This window comes from Onychomys torridus, chromosome 14 (genome assembly GCF_903995425.1).
Source record: "Onychomys torridus chromosome 14, mOncTor1.1, whole genome shotgun sequence".
In the NCBI taxonomy this organism is placed as follows: Eukaryota; Metazoa; Chordata; class Mammalia; order Rodentia; family Cricetidae; genus Onychomys; species Onychomys torridus.
In genome coordinates, this window is record NC_050456.1 from 42582759 (window position 1) to 42601948 (window position 19190).

Below are 19190 nucleotides of genomic sequence, written 5' to 3' on the forward strand. Positions count from 1 at the left end.
CCAGGCTGGCCTCGAACTCACAGAGATCCTCCTGGCTCTGCCTCCCGAGTGCTGGGATTAAAGGCGTGCGCCACCACCGCCCGGCTAAAAAATAACCAATATGGCCAAGAGTTCTTTTTTTTTAAGCTGAGGATCGAACCCAGGGCCTTGAGCTTGCTAGGCAAGTGCTCTCTCTACCACTGAGCTAAATCCCCAACGAGACAGGGACTTTTTATGTAGTCCTGGCACTCGCTGCAGACACCAGGCAGGCCTGTAAATCACAGAAATCCTCCTGCCTCTGTCTCCGGAGTGCTGAAACGAAAGGCGTGCACCACCACCGCCCGGCTTCCCCGTTAAAATCAAGTAGGGCTGATCTCCGCAAACACGTCGAGGAAGATGTCAACAAAGAGCGCCGCGTACACGCACGCGCGATAAGCGCCGCGGGTGATAGGGAAGGCCCGGATGGAGGCGGGGCTGAGGTCGCGGGTTATACGTCACGGAGCGCGCGTGCGTGACGCAGCTGGGGCGGAGCCTCGGGACCTGGTTCTTTACAGCGGCGGGTCGCCAGCCCGGAGGGAGCATGGGCACCCCTGAGGGCGCGGGGACCCCTGAGGGCGCCGGCACCCGTCCCGTGGGCGCGGGAACTCTTGCAGGCGTGGGGACCCCGCCGGGCCTGCAGACCGACTGCGAGACGCTGCTCAGCCGCTTCCAAGAGATGGACAGCGTGCGCTTCGAGGACTTCGCGGAGCTCTGGCGCAGCATGAAGTTCGCGACCATCTTCTGGTGGGTGTGCCTCGCTGCCGGGAGGGAACGCAGCCTGAGTCCTCCGCCTGGGCGATCTCCCTGGCTCGCCCCTCTGCATCCCCACCGCCTCCATCCGCACCCAGACCTCTGCCTTTCGACCTCTTCCAGTCTTGTTCGCCCCGAATGAATCTACCGTTAGAAACAAGACAACCACACCGAGGACACACAGGGTCCTCCACGAATGAGTTCATTTAGCATGCAACAACCGAAGTTGGGAGTGCAGATTTGAGGCTCTGTTTAGCGCCTTTAGGTGGATAAAGCCCAAATTCAGCCTCTGCTTCTGTCCCCAGAGTCATTTCCAGTGTTCACACCCTGCATTCACTTTCTTGTCCCAGCGCAACTTTGGTCCTCCACGGGCACTTCCTAGCCTGGGAGTTTCCTCCCTCTTTTGGTTTGTCCACTTCTTCAGTCATATTTAAACCCAGATGACAGCTCTTTAGGGAAGTCTTTTGCCCTTCTGGGCTAAGTGAGAGGTTCGTGTTCTCTCTGCCCCCCAGCACCACGTGATTATTTATCTCGCCTCATATTGCATAGTTGAAGACGCAGTATTGGATAATGATGAAGTGCACAGATGATGGGTCTCGGGCATTAGAATTTGAATTCAGCTCCCCAGCCCTCCCCCACCGAGATCTAGGCCAAGCTTTTTTGTCTGTGAAATAGAGGCAGATATAACACTTCATAGTAGTGTGAGGATTAAATGAACCGATGTATTTGGTGTGTTCCATGTTCGAAATTGATGTTCAGCGTTATCGCTACTTTTTAATTTCCCCTTTAGACTGAACTCTGTGGAACGGTGACTAGATACGTGTGGTATTTCTTCTTGTTTTTGTTTTTGAGACATGACCTCATTGTGTAGCCCTGGCTAGCCTGAAATTTGCCAACAAGACCACACTGGCCTTGAGATCTGCCTGCCTCTTCCTTCCAAAGTCTGGGGTTACAGGCATTCACCACCAGGCCCAGGTTTGAATGTGGTGTTTGTATTACTTAGCATAGCATATAGATGATTGAAAAGGCTAAATGATTGAATGGAACTTTATTAGACTTTTGCTGAGTAAAAGAGAAAAAATAAAAATCAACTCTATTGATGTAAACTAATTATTACATAGTGTGTGAATTACAGGGATGAAGGATGAACATACTAGCTGGTCATGGTGCTGCATACCTCTAAGCCCAGAATTGGGGGAGGTAGAGGCAGGAGACTCAGGAGTTCAAGGCCGTCCTTAACTACCAGCCAGGCTACAGGAGATATTGCCTCAAAAATACCAAACAACAAAAACTATTTATTTACAACTAATCTTTTACATAGCTAATTGTAATGCATTCACTGTTTAATATGCTTATAACAGAACTCTGAAAAGCAGCAATAATGTCTATATTTTAGAGGTTAGAAAATTGAAGCATTTATCTGTCTGTCTGTCTGTCTGTCTGTCTATCTATCTATCTATCTATCTATCTATTTAAAGTTTCTCCAGACAGGGTTTCTCTGTATGACCTTAGCTGTCCTGGAACTTGCTCTGTAGACCAGGGTGGCCCTGAAGAGATCTGCCTGCCTCTGCATCCCAAGTGCTTGGATTAAAGATGTGCACCACCACCATCTGGCTAGAAAATTGAAGCTTTAAGCTTTAAGGAAGTTAATTTCACCAAGTGTGGTGACATAGGTTTGTAATTAGAGTGATCAGGAGGATTGCAAGTTTGAGGTTAGCCTGGGCTGTAAAGTGAGACCTCAGCTTAAAAAAAATATCTAAATCTGTGTCTTCCTGTTCCTTTTTAAATTAAATTAAATTAAATTGTTATTATTATTATCATTATTATTATTATTATTATTATAGACAAGGTCTTACTGTGTAGTCCTGTCTGGCCTGGAATGTACTGTGTAGATGAGGCTGGCCTCTAATGGGATTAAAAGGTGTACACCACTGGGCTGGAGAGATGGCTCAGCAGTTAGAGCATAGGCTGCTCTTCCTAGAGGACCCAAGTTCAATTCCTAGCACCCACATGGCAGCTTACAGCTGTCTATAACTCCAGTTTCAGGGGATCCAATACCCTCACACTGACATTCATGCAGGCAAAACATCAAATCTTTAAAGAAAAATGACAACAGGCCACATGAATGAGGGTGCTCATGGACCTCAGTTATTTAAGCCTTGCAGTGGTGGCACACACTTTTAATCCCAGAGAGATTAATTTGGAAGGCAGAAGCAGGCAGATCTCTGAGTCCAAGGCCAGCTTGTTCTACAAAGCAAGTTCCAGGACAGCCAGGGCAACAAAAAACCATACCTGAAAAAAAAAAAAAAAAACAACAAAAAATAAGTATGCACCACCTTGCCCACCTTGTTTTCTATTTGCTTGTCTTTTCTGTTTCTAAAATCCATATGGGGAGGGGGTGACATACTAAGGGAGTTTTTTTTTTTTCCTAGGTTACTAGAGGAGTGGTGGACTTGATCTCTCTCTCTCTCTCTCTCTCTCTCTCTCTCTGAAATCGCATCTTTCTCTGATTCCCTGACTGTCCTGGAACTCTATATGTAGACCAGGCTAGCCTCAAACAGAGATCCACCTGCCTCTGCCTCCTGAGTGCTGGCATTAAAGGAATGTGCCACGACACCTAGCTGGATTTTCTTTAGGAGTTATTTTGGTCTCAATACTATGGCACATATTTCATGTCCTTTTACTGTACTTATATTTATTGTTTGAGAACCAAAGTGGTCTCTTCACCCATTTGTAGTGAGATGTAATAGATTACAGCAGCAAAGGGGTAGGTCTTTATCATTTTAATTTGCTGTTATTAAATGACAAATGCAATATATTTATAGTTATGTGAGTGCCAGTTGCTTGCATGTGTTTTAAGGCATTTTAGCTGAGTTGATATTTAAAGATGATTTTGTTTTTTCAAAATAGGATCTGGCTATGGCCTTGCATTGATGGCCGTCCGACCTCTTGTTTTCTGAGTGCTGGAATTACAGTCGAGGTCACCACTCCCAACATCTTGTTTTGCTTGACACTGGGTCTCTGGTAGCCCAGACTGGCCTTGACCTCAGTATGTAGTCAAGAATGACCTCAAACCTTTTGATCCTTCTGCTTCCATTTTCAGTTGCTGGGATTTCAGGACTGTGCTAGCTTTTAAAAAACGGAGAACGTTTTTAATCTGCTAACTTAGGTCTATCATAGAATATTAACATAATATGTTCTATGATATGTTCAGTGTTTTTTTCTTTTCTTCTTTTTTTTTTTTTTTTAATTTTTGTCTTTTTGAGACAGGGATTCTCTGTGTAGTTTTGGTGCCTGTTCTGGATCCTCGCTCTGTAGATCAGGCTGGCCTCTAACTCACAGGGATCTTGTTGGCTCTGCCTCCCAAGTGCTGGGATTAAAGGTGAGCAACACCACAGCCCTGCTTGTTTTATTCTTTTTTAAGAGGAACATCACACTGGCTTTTGTGTTCTGGAGGATGGGAGGATGGGTTATGTTGGGTTGTTTCTCTTGACACTTAAGCCTTCTGTTTTGGAATATTTGTACATTGTGTGAAGAAGTGTTACTGTGATTGTGTAATAAAAAACTGAGAGGCCAATAGCTAGGCAGGAGGGGATGAGAGAGAGAGGAACTTGGAGGACGAATCTAGGTGTGGAATTTGCCAGCAGACTTGACTCACAAGAGCGTCAGGTGTGGGTTCTCTCTCCAGTTCCCAGCAGTTAACTTTTGTTCATGCTTATGTAACAGTGGGCATATTTCTTTTTTTGTTTTACAGTGGCAAAATGAGGAACTTAAAAAAGAACATGTTTACAAAAGAGGCCTTAGCTCTGGCCTGGCGCTATTTTTTGCCTCCATACACCTTCCAGATCAGAGTTGGTGCATTGTATCTACTGTACGGGTTGTATAACACGCAGCTGTGCCAGCCAAAACAAAAGGTAAGGTTGGTGAATTAGTGTCCCCAGCAGAAACCTGAAAAGGTGAGCATTGGCGTTTCTGTTCTTGAACAAGGATGGAGTCCGCTTCACACGGTGGCTTGTTTTTCTCTTCCTGGCTGTAGATCCGAGTGGCCCTGAAGGACTGGGATGAAGTGGTACGATTTCAGCAGGAGCTGGTAAATGCACAGCATTTTGATGCGGCCTTCGTTTTCAGGAAGCTCCGGCTAGACAGAGCCTTCCACTTCACAGCAATGCCCAAGCTGGTATGTTGCTTAAAAACAAGGCAAAAAACCCAGTGTATTTTCAGAACAAGCAGTTACATTTTGTTGTCCATGGCATGCTTCGTTCTCCTGGAACTGTGAAGTCTTTTTTTTTTTTTTTTTTTAATACTAGAGCTGAGGACCGAACCCAGGGCCTTGGCGCTCTACCGCTGAGCTAAATCCCCAACCCCTGTGAAGTCTTTTAGTGGCGATCAAATCGGTAGCCCTTCTTAAAATGTGAAACATATTTTCTGGTTGTTTTGTTTTCCCTCCAGACAGAATAGAGCGTCTGCTCTTAAGTCAGGGTGTTTGTAGATACCATGCATGAATTGTTGGGAGTGGGACGAGATCTGGTGTCTGTGTTCTCTCTCCAGAACTGAGGTTCAGTCCCAAGCCGCATGCATGGTAGGACATTGTCAGCCACTGAGCTGCCTCTCTTGTCTTTTTCCATTTGTGTAGAAACGTGTCAAATGTGCCTTTCTACACTGGAGTGTCAAGAGAGTGTGACCCAGGAATTTAAACTGGAAATTTCTAAAATAATCCACTGTTTTTCCAGTTTTTAACAATTGAGACACTAGCTTGGCAGAGCAGACATTCTCCTGGGCAGGCTGTAGCATTCAGTGTGGCGTCTGATAGTTATTTCTAAGTATTTCTACCTCACAGGCTCTGGAAATGGATAGCTGATCAGTGTACTTTGGAGGGCTGCTCTTCTACTCATGAGAATTTACTCCTACCTTATATTCAATCCCTGAAAAGTATCCTTTAAAAGATGTTCAGTTTTGAAAAGCTTTATCGTTGTGCATGTGTGAACGTGGTGTAGTAGGTGGTGTGTGTTCCGTGGCACACATGCCACTGTGTGTGTCTGTAGGTAACAGGACAGCTCTGTGGTGTTGGTTCTGTCCTTCAGCCTTGAGGGGGAGTCCTGGGATCTATCTACTCAGGTGACCAGGCTTGCTCAGCAAGTGCCTTTGCCCATGGAGCCATCTCCACAGCCCCTCCTCCCCCAGATGTCCATTTTAAAAGGCGTTCTTTGTGTTCAGCTTTCCTGCAGAATGAAGAAGAAAATTCAGCAGACTGAAGTGACCCAGAAGTTTAAGGACCCAAATGACCGTGTGATGAAGCTTATCACTTCTGATGTGTTAGAGGTGAGTTGGTTCTCACGCTGTTGAAGCTGGGGAAAGTGGGTTTATTGATAATTGTGTGCTGAGGTAATAACTTCATTAACTGGACATTGATAGTTTCTGTAGTGATGTTAGCACAGATCCTGTCAACTCATATCACTTTGGAAAGGCATTATATTTTGAATTAGTTTGCCTTTAATATTGTCATCAAAGATGGAAATAAAGGAACAAGTGTGGTGGTACCGGCCTACAATTACAACGCTAGCCTGGGCTACATAGCAAGACACCCTGTCTCTTAAGATAAAACAAAACGTATGTCTATCTCAACCCAATAGACATACAGGAAATAAAGGGCTCCTCTTTTCACTTTCAGGAAATGCTGAATGTTCACGATCATTATCAAAATATGAAGCATGCTATTTCAGCTGATAAGTCCATGCCAGACAAAGCTTTCAGCCTGGTAAAGGACGACTTTTTTGACAACATTAAGAACATAGTTTTGGAGCATCAGCAGTGGCACACAGACCGGAAGGTAATTCCTTGCTGTTGCTGCCCGACCCTGTATTGTGTACAGTGATTAAATGTGGGCAGTACCTTGGAGGGGCACTCTGGCATAGTGGCTGCATTGCCGGAGTGAAGGTTTAGAGCGCTTTACCCTTCCAGTCAGGGCTCTGTCACTTAGTAAGCATGTGATGTGACATTATTCAGAGTTACAAATGGGGGTGGGGGAGAGTAAATCTTGTTGAACTGTTTTTAGACTAAGCCCAGCATACAGATTAATTTTGTTTGGTGCAATATTAATTCCAACATTGTTGTAAAATTTTGGAAAACTACATGCTCTTATAAACCATAGAGTCTGGTTCCATTGGCTCTACTGGCTGCGTGGCAGGGGGATACTGCACTCCAGTGGAGGCTCTTCTCTCTGTCTTCAGCATTGTCTCTGGTGTGGCTTAGCCACTGATTTTCAGTTAGCTTTCTTTCTTTTTTTATTTGTCTTTACACATACACACACGAATACACGCATACTTTTTTTTTTTTTTTTTTTTTTGAGGGAAGAGATTCTATTTAGTCCTGGAACTCACTGTGTAGACCAGGCTAGAACTATTTTGAAACTTTGTGGTCCTTTAAAAATATATTTACATTTACTTTTTGTGTGTGTGTGTGTGTGTGTGTGTGTGTGTGTGTGTGTGTGTGTGTGCATGCGTGTGTGCGTGCGTGTGCGTGTGTGTGTGCATGTGCGTGCGCGCATGTGCATGGACAGTGAGTGCTTGTGGAAGTCAGAGGACAGCACGTGGGAGCTGGTTTTCTCCTTCTAGCACGTAGGTTCTAGGGATTGAACTCAGTTCATCGGACTTGACAGCAAATGCCTCTTCCCACTAAGCCATCACTCTGGTGTGGAACTTCACGATCTTAATGTTAGACACTGTGTTGGTTAGTTTTCTTTAAGCTTGACAAAGGCTAGAGCCATTTGAAAAAGAGAGAGAGAGCGTCGATTATTAAATGCTTCCATTAGATTGGCCTGTAGGCGAGTCTCTGGGACGTTTTCTGGATAACTGATGGATGTGGGAGGGCCCAGCCCTCTGGGGAACAAGCCAGTAAGCAGAGTTCCCCCATGGCGCCTGCTTCAGTTCTCCCTCCAGCTGCCTCCTGAGTCCTGCTCTGACCTCCTCTCATGATGGACTGTGAGCTGGAAGGTGAAATAAACCCTTTCCTCCCCAAGCTGCTTTTGGCCATGGTCCCAGCAGTAACACAGATGGTGGCCCATGGTGCAGTAATAGGGACCCACCCTCTGATGTTTCAGTGATTGAAAGTAACTGTAAAACTGTTATCCACTATAGTTGTCTGAAATGAATGGAATTATAAATGTGTGCACATTAACATCCACACATAACATTTTGGTTCTTTCAGAATCCGTCCTTAAAACCCAAACTTAAAGACACCGGCGGCGAAGAGGAAAGCGAAGACACTTCACAGGAGCCAGAGGTCAGCAAACTTAGAGGGCACCACCTTCTCTTTCATGCATGACTCATTCTGCTTCATAAGTGTTAGGACCCTTACGTCACGTAAACATCACGTAAACATGGGAAAATTCCGCTCCGTGTTCTGTGGTAGCCAGTCAGTTCTTCACCTGAACTGAGCAGGGCATTCTGAGTGCAGGGCAGGAGTGAGGTGGTAGCAGTTTTGAGCAGATGGGGCGGGGTGATGGAAGGTGCTCTTTTTAATTCTCAGGGGCCGGGTAAGGTTTGCATGATAGCTTCCTGCTCGTCAGCATTTCAACCCTGTGATGCCTGGATGCTCTCCGCAGCTCCTCATGTTCAGTGTTTCATCTGTCTTGTGGAGCCATCTATAGGCACAGGCAGATGAGGGAATGGCAGTCAAGAGCTCTGCTAATCCCCAAGGCTTTGTCCCTACTTCCTTCATGAATCTTGACGGAGATGGCCCACAGCTATGAGGATGGCATTATGCCGCTTGCTGTGCCGGCAGGCAGAGGGTGTCATGTGTGATTTTTGTATCATGCATGTCTAAACACGTTGGTTTCTTGTATTTGACCTTTGTCTCAGATCTTAAGTCTGACTGTAGATCCTCGGATTTTCATAATTTCCCTAACGTTGATGTTTGAGCTTTGTTTTCCTTGCAGAGATGTGAAAGAGCCGAGTCTCTAGCAAAAATAAAAGCCAAAGCCTTTTCAGCTGTTGCTCAGGTAAGCTCCGTGTTTAGTAAGCCAGCATATGGTCTGCTCTCTCCTAAATGGCCGATTAGTGTTGATCCACGGAATGCTCACACAGTTGAAGAGTCCGTCACCCAGCAGCCCCCTCTTAGGCCCCACGCGCCCGACCTGGAAGGCACTGTGGGGCTTCTCCCCTGGCTCTTCCTTCAGCTCTTTGCCTAGAACATAGAAGCCATGTTCTCCATGCTCTTCACCTGCTGGGCTCGGTCCAGGAGGAATAGGTGTGTGTTCTTTGTCCCTGAAGTTCAGGACCGCTACGTGGGTTTTTATTGATGGTTGGCCTTTGGGTGGCCATTGGTTCAGTCTGGGACCTTTGTGCCTGAAGAATTTTGTTTTCAGTTACTATGTTTTATTGTATCATTTTTTTTTTTCTTTACCTGTCTTGTTTTTTCTTTGCTGTTTTCACTCATTCTATTGGGGTGTTTCTTAAATGTTAACTTCTTGGCCATTGATTTCTGTTGTTTGTTTGTTTTTTTAGTTTTTGTGCTGACATTTTTTTTCTCTTTACTGAGAATGTCTGTCATTTAGGATATTAATTTAATCACAGTTTTTGATGTTTCTTTCCATTTCCTTTGAATCCGCTTCTCTGTTTATTTTGGTCTCTGTTTTTCATTCTCTTGGCTTTGTTCCAGAAGATCAGAGGCTCCTCAGATGTCTCTTTATATGGAGTGACTAACAGATAATGCAGGTTTTGTTGAAGCCTTCATTTCTTTTTCTTGGGTCTATTCATTTTGACTAAAGAGGGAGCTTCCATCCCATTCCCGTGAGAAGAGGGTGGGAGGCCAGCCCAGCTGCCGGCGTTTCCGGAGCTTCGGTGGGTCAGTCAGGAGGCTTGCAGTCCACGCTCGGGCCGCCTTCTGCCGCCCTCCACGGCTGTCTTTGTTTCTGCGCTTCCGTCTACTTGTTTATTTATTAATTAATTACTCATTAAAATCCCCAATCTCTCTCTGGTTTGGCTTCCCGGAGGACAGGCTCCCGCTGTCCTAGGGAGGTGGCCCGTTGCTCAGCTTTGGGGTTGGGAGCAGAACACGATTCCCCACGTGGGTTTTCACGTCTCCCTGTGGTGTAGGCGCGGTCCTAGTGGGGTGAGCGGTTTTGTAGAGTTCTTATGTGGCCGTTTGCCTTCTAACCCTCCTTGGGTTCATTGGGTTAAGTCAGCTGCCACTCACTTTCCTCAGCTGTAACCGTGGTGTTTCCACCGTGCGCCTGCTTTGTGGTTTTCTGTGTCTTCATTTCATGATTTTACTCAAGTCATAGGAGGAAGTAAGTACTGATAGGTTCATTCTTAATTCTGTGCTTTTCATGGAGTGTGTGTGTGTGTGAGTGTGTGCTTACGCGTGTGTGAGTGTGTGCACACGTGTGTGTGTGTGCATGTGTCTATTTCATGGGAAAGCAAACTCATTTTCTAACTGTAGGAATAGAAAATAAAATCAATATTTAGGATGACTCCCATTGGTTAGGTGTTACACGATTACTACATACCATCACAGTAAACTGAGTATAAGACATTGAAAACACACCAAGGAAGACAAATGGATCACATTCAGTTCTGTCTAACCCGAATTCTCTTTATGTATGGAGAGAACTTGTCAGATGATGTCTCATGTATGTCTTAAGACCTTAGATAAATTCGAAAATCAGTTGCATCATACCCCACAAGTTGTTCCAAGTGCATCATGCACAGCTGTAGTTTTTTCCCTCTTGAGGTGCACCTGGTGTCTTATATAATAGCTTTTGAAGACTCACTAATAAGGCGCATCTCTGAGTTCAAGGCCAGCCTGGCTTACAGAGTTTATATAGCCAGGGCTATGTAGAGGGACCCTGCCTCAAAACAACGGCGAAACGCTTGGCGTGCTGGTCTTAGGACCGGAACTCCCCTCCTCGCTTCTCCTGCTTTTCTTTCCAGTGCCGTCCATGCTCCTGGCTTTGGGTTCGAAGCTGGTGCTTCCTTGCTGGTAGTTACCATTCTAAAACACAGTGCACAAGTCACAGTGTGGTGGGTTTGGGAAACCTGTCCCGACCAGTCGGCCACATCCGCGGAGCTAGGCACACAGTGGGAGGTACCTTACTCTGGGTCAGACCCGACTCTTCTCAGCTTCATTGGCTAGCCGCTCTAGAGGCCAGCAGCTGCATCCTAACCCAGTGTGAGCGGACCATGACGCAGCGGCAGGGATTGGTTACAAAGGTGAAAGTCTCTGGCTACACACAAACTGTGTGGTATAAGCCCAGTAACAGTGAAGGGTGTGATGACACGCGTTTCTGCTTTCCTCACCTTTGTGGTCTGTCCTGGGGTTCATTTTGTTATTCATCGTGAGTAACTGCATTGCTCTTACTAAGGCGTCCAAGTCCAGGAGGCATCGCCAAGCCAAGCTTGACTCCTCTGACTCTGATTCTGGGTCTGTACAAGGGCCAGGCAAAGCAGCTAAGAAGAAAAGAACCAGAGAGACAGCAGAACCAGCAGGAAGGAAGAGGGCTTCCAGAAGCAGAGGTACTTCTCTTTAACAGCCTTGCTAAGGCCTGGCAAGGCCGGGTAGGTCCTTGCTTCTAGGATGGGTTAGAGCTGGGTGTGGTGGGGAGACATCTGCAATACCAGCATCCAGGAGACTGAGGCAGGAGGATTGCCAGTTTAAGGCCAGCTTGAGCTACGTAGTAAGATCCTGTCTCAGAAAAAAAAAGACTTGTGTGGGAACACTGTGGAATTTAACGTTAAAAATGAACCCATTTCATAGCTTCTTGGACTCTTGTTCCTGAAAGAGATGATATCAAACTTATTATTCAGTGTAACTCCATTAGTAATGATGTGTGTAAATTAAATTACATCTAGAAAAGCCAATAAGTAATGCAGTCCACAAACTTTATCTCCTTCTGTTAAATTCATTAAGCTATCCCTGTTTTTCCTTTGTAAAAAGAGTCTCTGCAAAATGACCCTTTTTTGATGCCTAAATGACCATGTGTTTTAATGATCTGATTTTTCAAAAATTGAATAAATGCTATATACTCAGCACAGCTAAGGTTGGAATGTGTTAATGGCAGAAAACACAATAGAAACATTAACAAATACTTAATTTTATCAGACACACTCCTGGCTACCTCAGGCAGGGGTTTGTGAAAGTAATTTATAGCCTGTGAACATGTTTTGCTTTTCCTGTACTGAGGCCGTGGGGGAGAGTCCAAGTTCAATAGCTTCAGTGTCTGTCAGATGTGGTTCTGTGCTGTGATAGTTGCTTAGCGTGCAGTAAGAATTCGGAGGGAGAAGCCCATGGCTGTTAAGGGCAGCCAAGAAGTGCTTTAAAAGCAAGCTTGCTCCTCAGAGGCTGGCAGGCCCAGTGAAGACGACTGTCAGGACAGACTCGAGCATTGTAAAAATATCCTGAAATACAAAAACACGTCCCCAGACCAAAAGCCCCCCGAATCCAGTTGTTCTAGGATGAAATCATGATGCAGTTAATTGGAATCTATTGATGTAATTGATTTTATTAGGTTAAAGGGGAGAAGATATATAAACTATAATTATCAGAGAAGATATTTGGTAACATCTAATATCTCTCTTTGATTTAAAGCATTCTCTAGACTAGGGGTCACCCACTTTCTGTAACGGTTCAGATAGCCAGGGTACATAGGCTATAGGCTATGCAAATTCTTTCACAGCTCAGTCGTGCAGCCTACAGTCTAATGTGAAAGAGCCCCAGACAGTGTGGGAGCAAATGAACACACTCCAGTAGAAGTGCACCTCTAAGTAGGTAATGTCTTGGGTCACCACAGACAGAGCCATATGAACCCTATCCTGGAGAAAAGAAATAGATAGTCCTTTTATTTTTAAAGACAGACAGAGAGCCTAATATTAGCAAGGATACATTAGAAGAACGTTTTATCTGACATAGCTCTTGCAGAGCTAGGTGGTGTGATTGGGAACAGGAAGTTGTACATTATCAGAGAAGGTACCGTGCGAGTGGCCAGTGTTAAATGTAAAAAGTATTCTAGAGGACTGGAGAGACGGCTCAGAGGTTAAGAGCACTGGCTGCTCTTCCAGAGGACCCGGATTCAATTCCCAGCATGGCAGCTCACAACTGTCTGTAACTCCTGTTTTAGAGAATCTGACACTCTCACACCAATGCACATAAAATAAAGTTAAATAAAAAAAATTTTTTTAAAGTATTTTAGAATTAGCTGAACAAAAAATTAAGAGCAAAAGTTTTAGTAAAGTAAGGCACCCTGCTACAGAAGTTAGTGCTCAAAGGTTCATAAAGAGAATCTGTGATAGTTTTATTAGTCTAGTAAATTAAAAAGCGACAGATTATAAATTTCTCATAAGACACAAGACAGGAAATCTGAATAACTTTTTGTTCATTAAAGGACTAAGCTTGCAGGTGCTCTGCTGGAGATCTGTGAACTTGTTTTGTTCACTCCTGGGAACTGATTGGCCTTGTGCTCACTCCTCACATCTCTAGTCCTCAGCTCTCAAGACAGGCTCCTGCCATGCAGCTCAGCGAGGCCTTGAAGCCTCAGTCATCTTACCTCACTGCTCTGTGTGCTGGGGTTAGTCATGTGCCACGGCACCCAGCTTCCTGATGTTTTACAAAGAGTAATGTTCCTGTACAAATTCTTTCAGAAAACAGAAGAGAGAATACTTTCTAGCTTGTTGTTACTGCAAGAAATGAAAGCTAAAGACCGGTTCCCTTCACTAGCAACATTCCTTGCTAGATAAAGCAGATCAAATCCAGCAATATGAAGAAAGCAATATGAGCTATTAGACCCTATCCCAGTAATGTAAGAAAGTGTAATTCATATTAACTGGTTAAAGGAGAAACCTCTCATAGATAAGGATATCTACAAATCTAGTATCTGCTTATGGTGGAAACAGTGAATTACTATTAGATGGAAATGGGACCTAATGGATTTGTAGCAGACATAGACTTTTAACATCATCCTTCATGTAGCTCCTGGAATTGGACTCTGGAAGAGCAGCCAGTAATTCCAACTCCTGATCCAACTGAGTGGGTAGTCACTGTTGAGAGAGTTCCGCATTCTAGATAGGAGGTCTTTATCAGTAATCAGGATTCTGTTTGCATGTATTTTTCCAGGTTGTAGCTTGATATCTCTCTCTCTCTCATAACAGTGTCTTACAAAGATAAGAATTTCCGTGGACATGGTAGTGCATGCTACAGAGTCAGAGGCAGGTGGATCTCTATGCGTTCTAGGCCATACTGGGCTACATAGTGAGACTCAGTCTCAAGGGAAATTTTTTCTTTTTAAATTTTGTTTGTCATGTTTTGTTTTGTTTTTGTGAAGTTAGGGACTCATGCAGCCAAGCTCACACAGATGGCCTTAAACCCTAAGCCTTCTGCCTCTGCCTCCCAGGTGCTGGTACTATATGCACACACTACCACATTGGCTTAAGAATTTTAATTTTGAAGAAGTGCACTTTATCATTTTTGCTTTATGATTCATGCTTTTTGTGTTACTCATAGAGCCTTATCTGGGAGCAGTTTTTCAGTGTTTTCTCCTACACATTTTGGAACTTTAAGCATCACTTTCATGTCTGTGACACATTTGAATCATTTTGTTATATGTACAAGTGGAGGGTGTTTTTTGACTGGATGTAAAACTGTATCGGCAGCGTTTAAGACCACCCTTTCTCCACCAAATTACCTTCACAATAAAACCAAGGCCATCTCGATGGCTCAGCAGGTAAAGGTGCTTGCTGAGAGCCTGACAGCCTGAGGCCAGTCTTCTGGACCCTCATGGTAGTAGGAGAGAACCAGTTTTCAAAAGTCTTCTGACCTCCACATGCACACTGACACACATGTGCCTCAATGTCACATTCAGTCACAAAAAGATTTTACTGTCACTGTGTAAGCATGATGCATGTGTTTAAGAAGTGCTTTGTACTTATTTTAAACACTAGTGGGGCTGGAGAGTCGGCTCAGTGGTTAGGTTCACTGGCTGTTCTGTGGGACCCAGATTCAGTTCCCAGCATCCACATGGTAGCGCAACTGGCTGTAACTCCAGATCGAGGGGGTCCGATAGCCTCTCTGGTCTTTGTGGGCATTGGGCACACAAACAGTACACAGACCTACATGCAGGCAAAACACCCATGCACATAAAATAAAAACAAAGAAATCTTTAAAAATCTAGAGCAACTCCATAGACTAAGAAAAACAGAGGAGATGGCTTGAAAAGGACAGTGTCTGCGGTGTACAGAGGTCGGTCTGTTTTGGTTCACATGTGAACAGTGTTAACTTCCAGTAATTCTGGGAAACTATGTTGAGTGTTAGATCACGGCCTGCCCTCAAAAGTGGAGTTGGTAGCCTAGGCTTAACTTGGTAGGTGGAAGTGAGTGACATGACACGTTTCCTTGAAATAACGCTGTAGGTTTGAGTTAACAGACCAAAGTGGGCTGCTGCGGTAGCTCCGGCTTAGGAGTGGTTAATAATGGCCTCGGTTGTAGGGACTAGAGGGCATCTTGACAGTTATGCAGATGGATATAGAGGCTGATTGGGGGTGAGATAAGCACGCCCGGTCTCAGCATGTGGAGGATACTGGTGGGTAAATGCTGAGGAGGTATGGGTGGCATAATGAGGATTTCATATGGGGGAACGCTTGCTCAGTCTGCCTGGCCCGGTTCAATTCCTGTGATGTCTGTCTGTCTGTCCTTGAACTTCTGGTCCTCCTGCCTCCGCCTCCCTAGCGCTGGGGCTGTAGATGTGGGCCACCATGCCTGGGTTATGGTGCTGGGTATTGAACATATCTATATCCCATGCTAAGTTAAGTCTACTGACTGAGCCACATCCCAGCCCAACTCCAGTGTTTTTGAAAATGGAAATTCACTGGCTGATATGACTAAAGAAGTATGTGAGCATGTATGTAACAAAAGTATGTAACAAAAGAAAATGTGTCAGGCTGGAGAGATGGCTCAGCAGCTAAGAGCACTGGCTGATCTTCCAGAGGTCTTGAGTTCAATTTCCAGCAACCACATGGTGGCTCACAACCATCTGTAATGAGGTCTGGTGACCTCTACTGGCCTGCAGGTGAACATGCAGGCAGAATGCTATATACATAAAAAATTAAAATAAATCTTAAAGTAAAATAAAGAAAAAGAAAAGGTATCTGCATTCAAAAATAAGACTGAAGCTGTTCAACTTTAAATTACTCTGAGGTTGAAGTAACACGTGATCAGCGCCTGTAGACCTTGTTTCGTGTGATAAAGATCAAATGAGGTATCTCTAAGTTTCTTCTCATTCTCTCCATTTCGCCTAATAGAAAAATCATGTGCTATATACAAAGCACAAGGCGTATTTGTTCTGTAGATGCAGGGTTTCAGCATGTAGCTCAAGCTGGCCTGGAACTTGCTATGTGGTCTAGACAGTCCTCGGACTTATAATCCTCCTGCTTCAGCTTCTTGAGTACCTGGATTAAAGGTTTTTCCATTTATCTGTCTGTCTGTCTGTCCGTCCGTCCGTCCACCCACCCTTCATCCATTTATTTGTCTGTCTGTCTGTCTCTCCCTCCGTCCATCCACCCACCCTTTATCCATCCATCCATCCACCTACCTATCTATCATCTCTTTATTTGAGGCTGGATTTCACTGTAGCCCAGGCTGGCCTCAAAGTGAACATCCTCCCAAGTGCTGAGGTTATAGATGTGTGCCACTGTGCCCAGTGACACAAATATTTTAATACTTTTTTTTGTTGTTGTTTTGTTTTTCAAGACAGGGTTTCTCTGTGTAGCTTTGGAGCCTTTCCTGGAACTCACTCTATAGCCCAGGCTGGCCTCGAACTCACCGAGATCTGCCTACTCTGTCTCCAGAGTGCTGGGATTAAAGGCGTGCGCCGCCACCGCCACCACCACCGCTGCTGACACCACCACCTGGTGTATTTTAATACTTAAGTGAAGTGTTGAGGGAGATGGAGAGAGGGGTCAGTCAAGGCTAAGGATGAGAAAAAAAGGCATAAGGAAACCTGGTACTTGGTAAGCTAATTAGAAGATAAACATTTAAAGGATTTTTATTCTAGAATGTGTAATTATGTTATAATTTCAGTGTTGAAACATCTAAGATTAGTATTCTGTTTTTATATACAATCATTTCTCACTATCTCTAAACATTTCTAGGTAATGTGCAGAGTGAACGGAAGGAAGAGAAGTCTGTACGCCTGAGTATGCCCATAATTGCAGAAGAGGAGGAGGAGACTGACTTCAGCGAAACAGGTAGAGGTGCTTCTCATCAGTTAGTACAGGGTCTTAGGCTTGCAGAGCGAGCAGCCGGGTTAGAGCCCTCCCCATGACAGCCAACTCTGTTCTTCTGACCCTTACTTTGGCTCACTGGAGCACGTCAGTGTTACCCTGGTAACCATGTCACTCTATGGCGAGCATTGGTGCAGTACATGCTTGTGGATGCCTGCTAGGGATCTGTTGTTGCCACTGTCTCAGGAGCTGCTCCCAGCCAGACCTCTGCCCTGCTGTGTTCTTGGTCTTGGCTGCTTCTCTTTAGGAATCTGTTTTCTTTTTCTTCCTAACCCTAGCCCTTCCGCCTTCCATGGTATCCCCTTTTTATTTTTCATGGATGGGATGTGGTGATATTGTGTTCCCCAAAATATTGTGCACCCTAATAAACTTATCTGGGGTCAGAGAACAGAACAGCCACTAGATATTGAGGCCAGAAAATGGTGGCACACACGCCTTTAATCCTATCACCTGGGAGACAGAGATCCATTCAGATGTCTGTGAGTTCAAAGCCACACTGGAAACAGCCAGGCATGGTGACTCATGCCTTTAATCCCAGGAAGTGAGCCTTTAGTCCCAGGAAGTGATGGCAGAAAGCAGAAAGATATATAAGGTGTGAGGACCAGGAATTAGAGTGGTTAAGCTTTTAGGTTTTTGAGCAGCACACTTCAGCTGAGAGGCATCCAGTCTGAGGAAACAGGATCAGCTGAGGAATTGGCGAGGTGAGGTAGCTGTGGCTTGTTCTGCTTCTCTGGTCTTCTAGCATTCACCCCAATACCTGGTTCCAGGTTTGTTTTTATTAATAAGACTCTTTAAGATTCCTGGTACAATAGGGAATATTTCTTTTTTATCACAGCTTTCTAATGTTCTTGTTTCTGTGTCTTGTATTTAATGATGGTTATCTTCATGATAGTTACGCATTAGCTGTGAGAGCCAGAAAGAGCCAGAGCACATACGTGTTGTTTATGTTTTCAGGTTTCATTGTGATGGAATCAAAGTCTGCACTTTCTCTTTGCACTGCCTAGATAATTCTCAGTTATCTAGCCCTGAGTTCATGCTAATTACAGCGCAGGCGCACCTCTGGGGAAATTTCAGGCAACTTAATAATTAAGAAGTAGGATTTAGAGTGACGGAGCTCTCCTGTCTTACTGGCATCTTACAGTGAGATTGAAAATCCTTCTATCCATTGGAGATAAGTTTCTTTTTTTTTTTTGAAACAGGGTTTCTCTGTGTAGTTTTGGTGCCTGTCCTGGAACTCGCTCTGTAGACCAGGCTGGCCTTGAACTCACAGAGATCTACCTGGCTCTGCTTCCCCAGTGCAGAGATTAAAGGTGTGCACACCTAGTGAGATAGGAGTTTCTAAACTATAATTTCATTTGAAGAAAGTTACATGTGTGTCAGAGCTAAGATTTTTTTTTTTTAAGTTAGCAATAAGGTCATGGGCTTCATTGTGTCATTTAAATATATATTAAAATTTATTAATTATATATCATAATATATGAGTACTGTAAATAATTTAATATATATTATACATTTGTGTGTGTGTGCTTTGTTATTTATCTCCTCAAGGCTTCCCTCTTAGATCTTGGTTGTGAGGACATTGGTGGGTTAGACTAGTTAAACACTTACCCAGGTGACCTATATATTGTTACTTAAGTCTGTCATTTAAATGTCAGTTTGTTTAAAGAATTGATGGACTTCCTAACCTTGTATCCATAGAGTTCACTGCACCCAAGAGGAGAAGAAAGCGCTGACCAGGAGCCCGGTGGAGTTTTAAATTTGAGCTTTCTGACAGAAGAACAGGTTTTATTTTGTTCTGAGCAGGAGGCTGGCCAGCAAGGACTAACTTCTGAGAACGGGGTCATTTCTGTGAAATGGGAGAGCCCGATGTAGGTCAAGAGTTGGAATAGAGGTTTACTCGGAAGTTTAATGTAACATTTCTGTTAAAAGTCTGTGTGAATGGGGATAAAGTTTGCATTTAGAATGTAATAAAAAGAACCTTGCATTGGTGGATTATGCACCACTGTAATGTTTATTATTCTATTTTTTTTTAAACCAGTGCTGAAGACCGAACCCAGGGCCTTACACTTGCTAGGCAAGTGCTCTGCTGCTGAGCTAAATCCCCAACCCCTGCTATTCTGTTTTTAAAACATTGTCTTAAAATACTGTTTATATATAA

General features: G+C 44.3%; 1 protein-coding gene across 1 annotated transcript; it reads left to right on the forward strand.

Annotated features, from left to right (window-relative positions):
- The first annotated feature begins 493 nt into the window (after positions 1 to 493).
- Positions 494 to 19092, forward strand: Snapc1 (small nuclear RNA activating complex polypeptide 1). Its single transcript, XM_036206627.1, has 10 exons — positions 494 to 762; positions 4523 to 4682; positions 4805 to 4945; positions 5983 to 6087; positions 6437 to 6595; positions 7972 to 8046; positions 8702 to 8764; positions 11129 to 11279; positions 16901 to 16996; positions 18731 to 19092. Exons 1-10 carry the CDS (start codon positions 560 to 562, stop codon positions 18763 to 18765), a joined length of 1188 nt encoding a protein of 395 aa, XP_036062520.1. The 5' UTR covers positions 494 to 559; the 3' UTR covers positions 18766 to 19092.
- Positions 19093 to 19190: the final 98 nt, after the last annotated feature.

Excerpts from the sequence above, each read along its gene's own strand:
- Snapc1 (XM_036206627.1), top strand. The coding sequence starts at position 560 with ATGGGCACCCCTGAGGGCGCGGGGACCCCTGAGGGCGCCGGCACCCGT. Across the intron at positions 4,683-4,804 it reads TGTGCCAGCCAAAACAAAAG|ATCCGAGTGGCCCTGAAGGA; the intron begins GTAAGGTTGGTG and ends TCCTGGCTGTAG. Across the intron at positions 11,280-16,900 it reads GAGGGCTTCCAGAAGCAGAG|GTAATGTGCAGAGTGAACGG; the intron begins GTACTTCTCTTT and ends AAACATTTCTAG.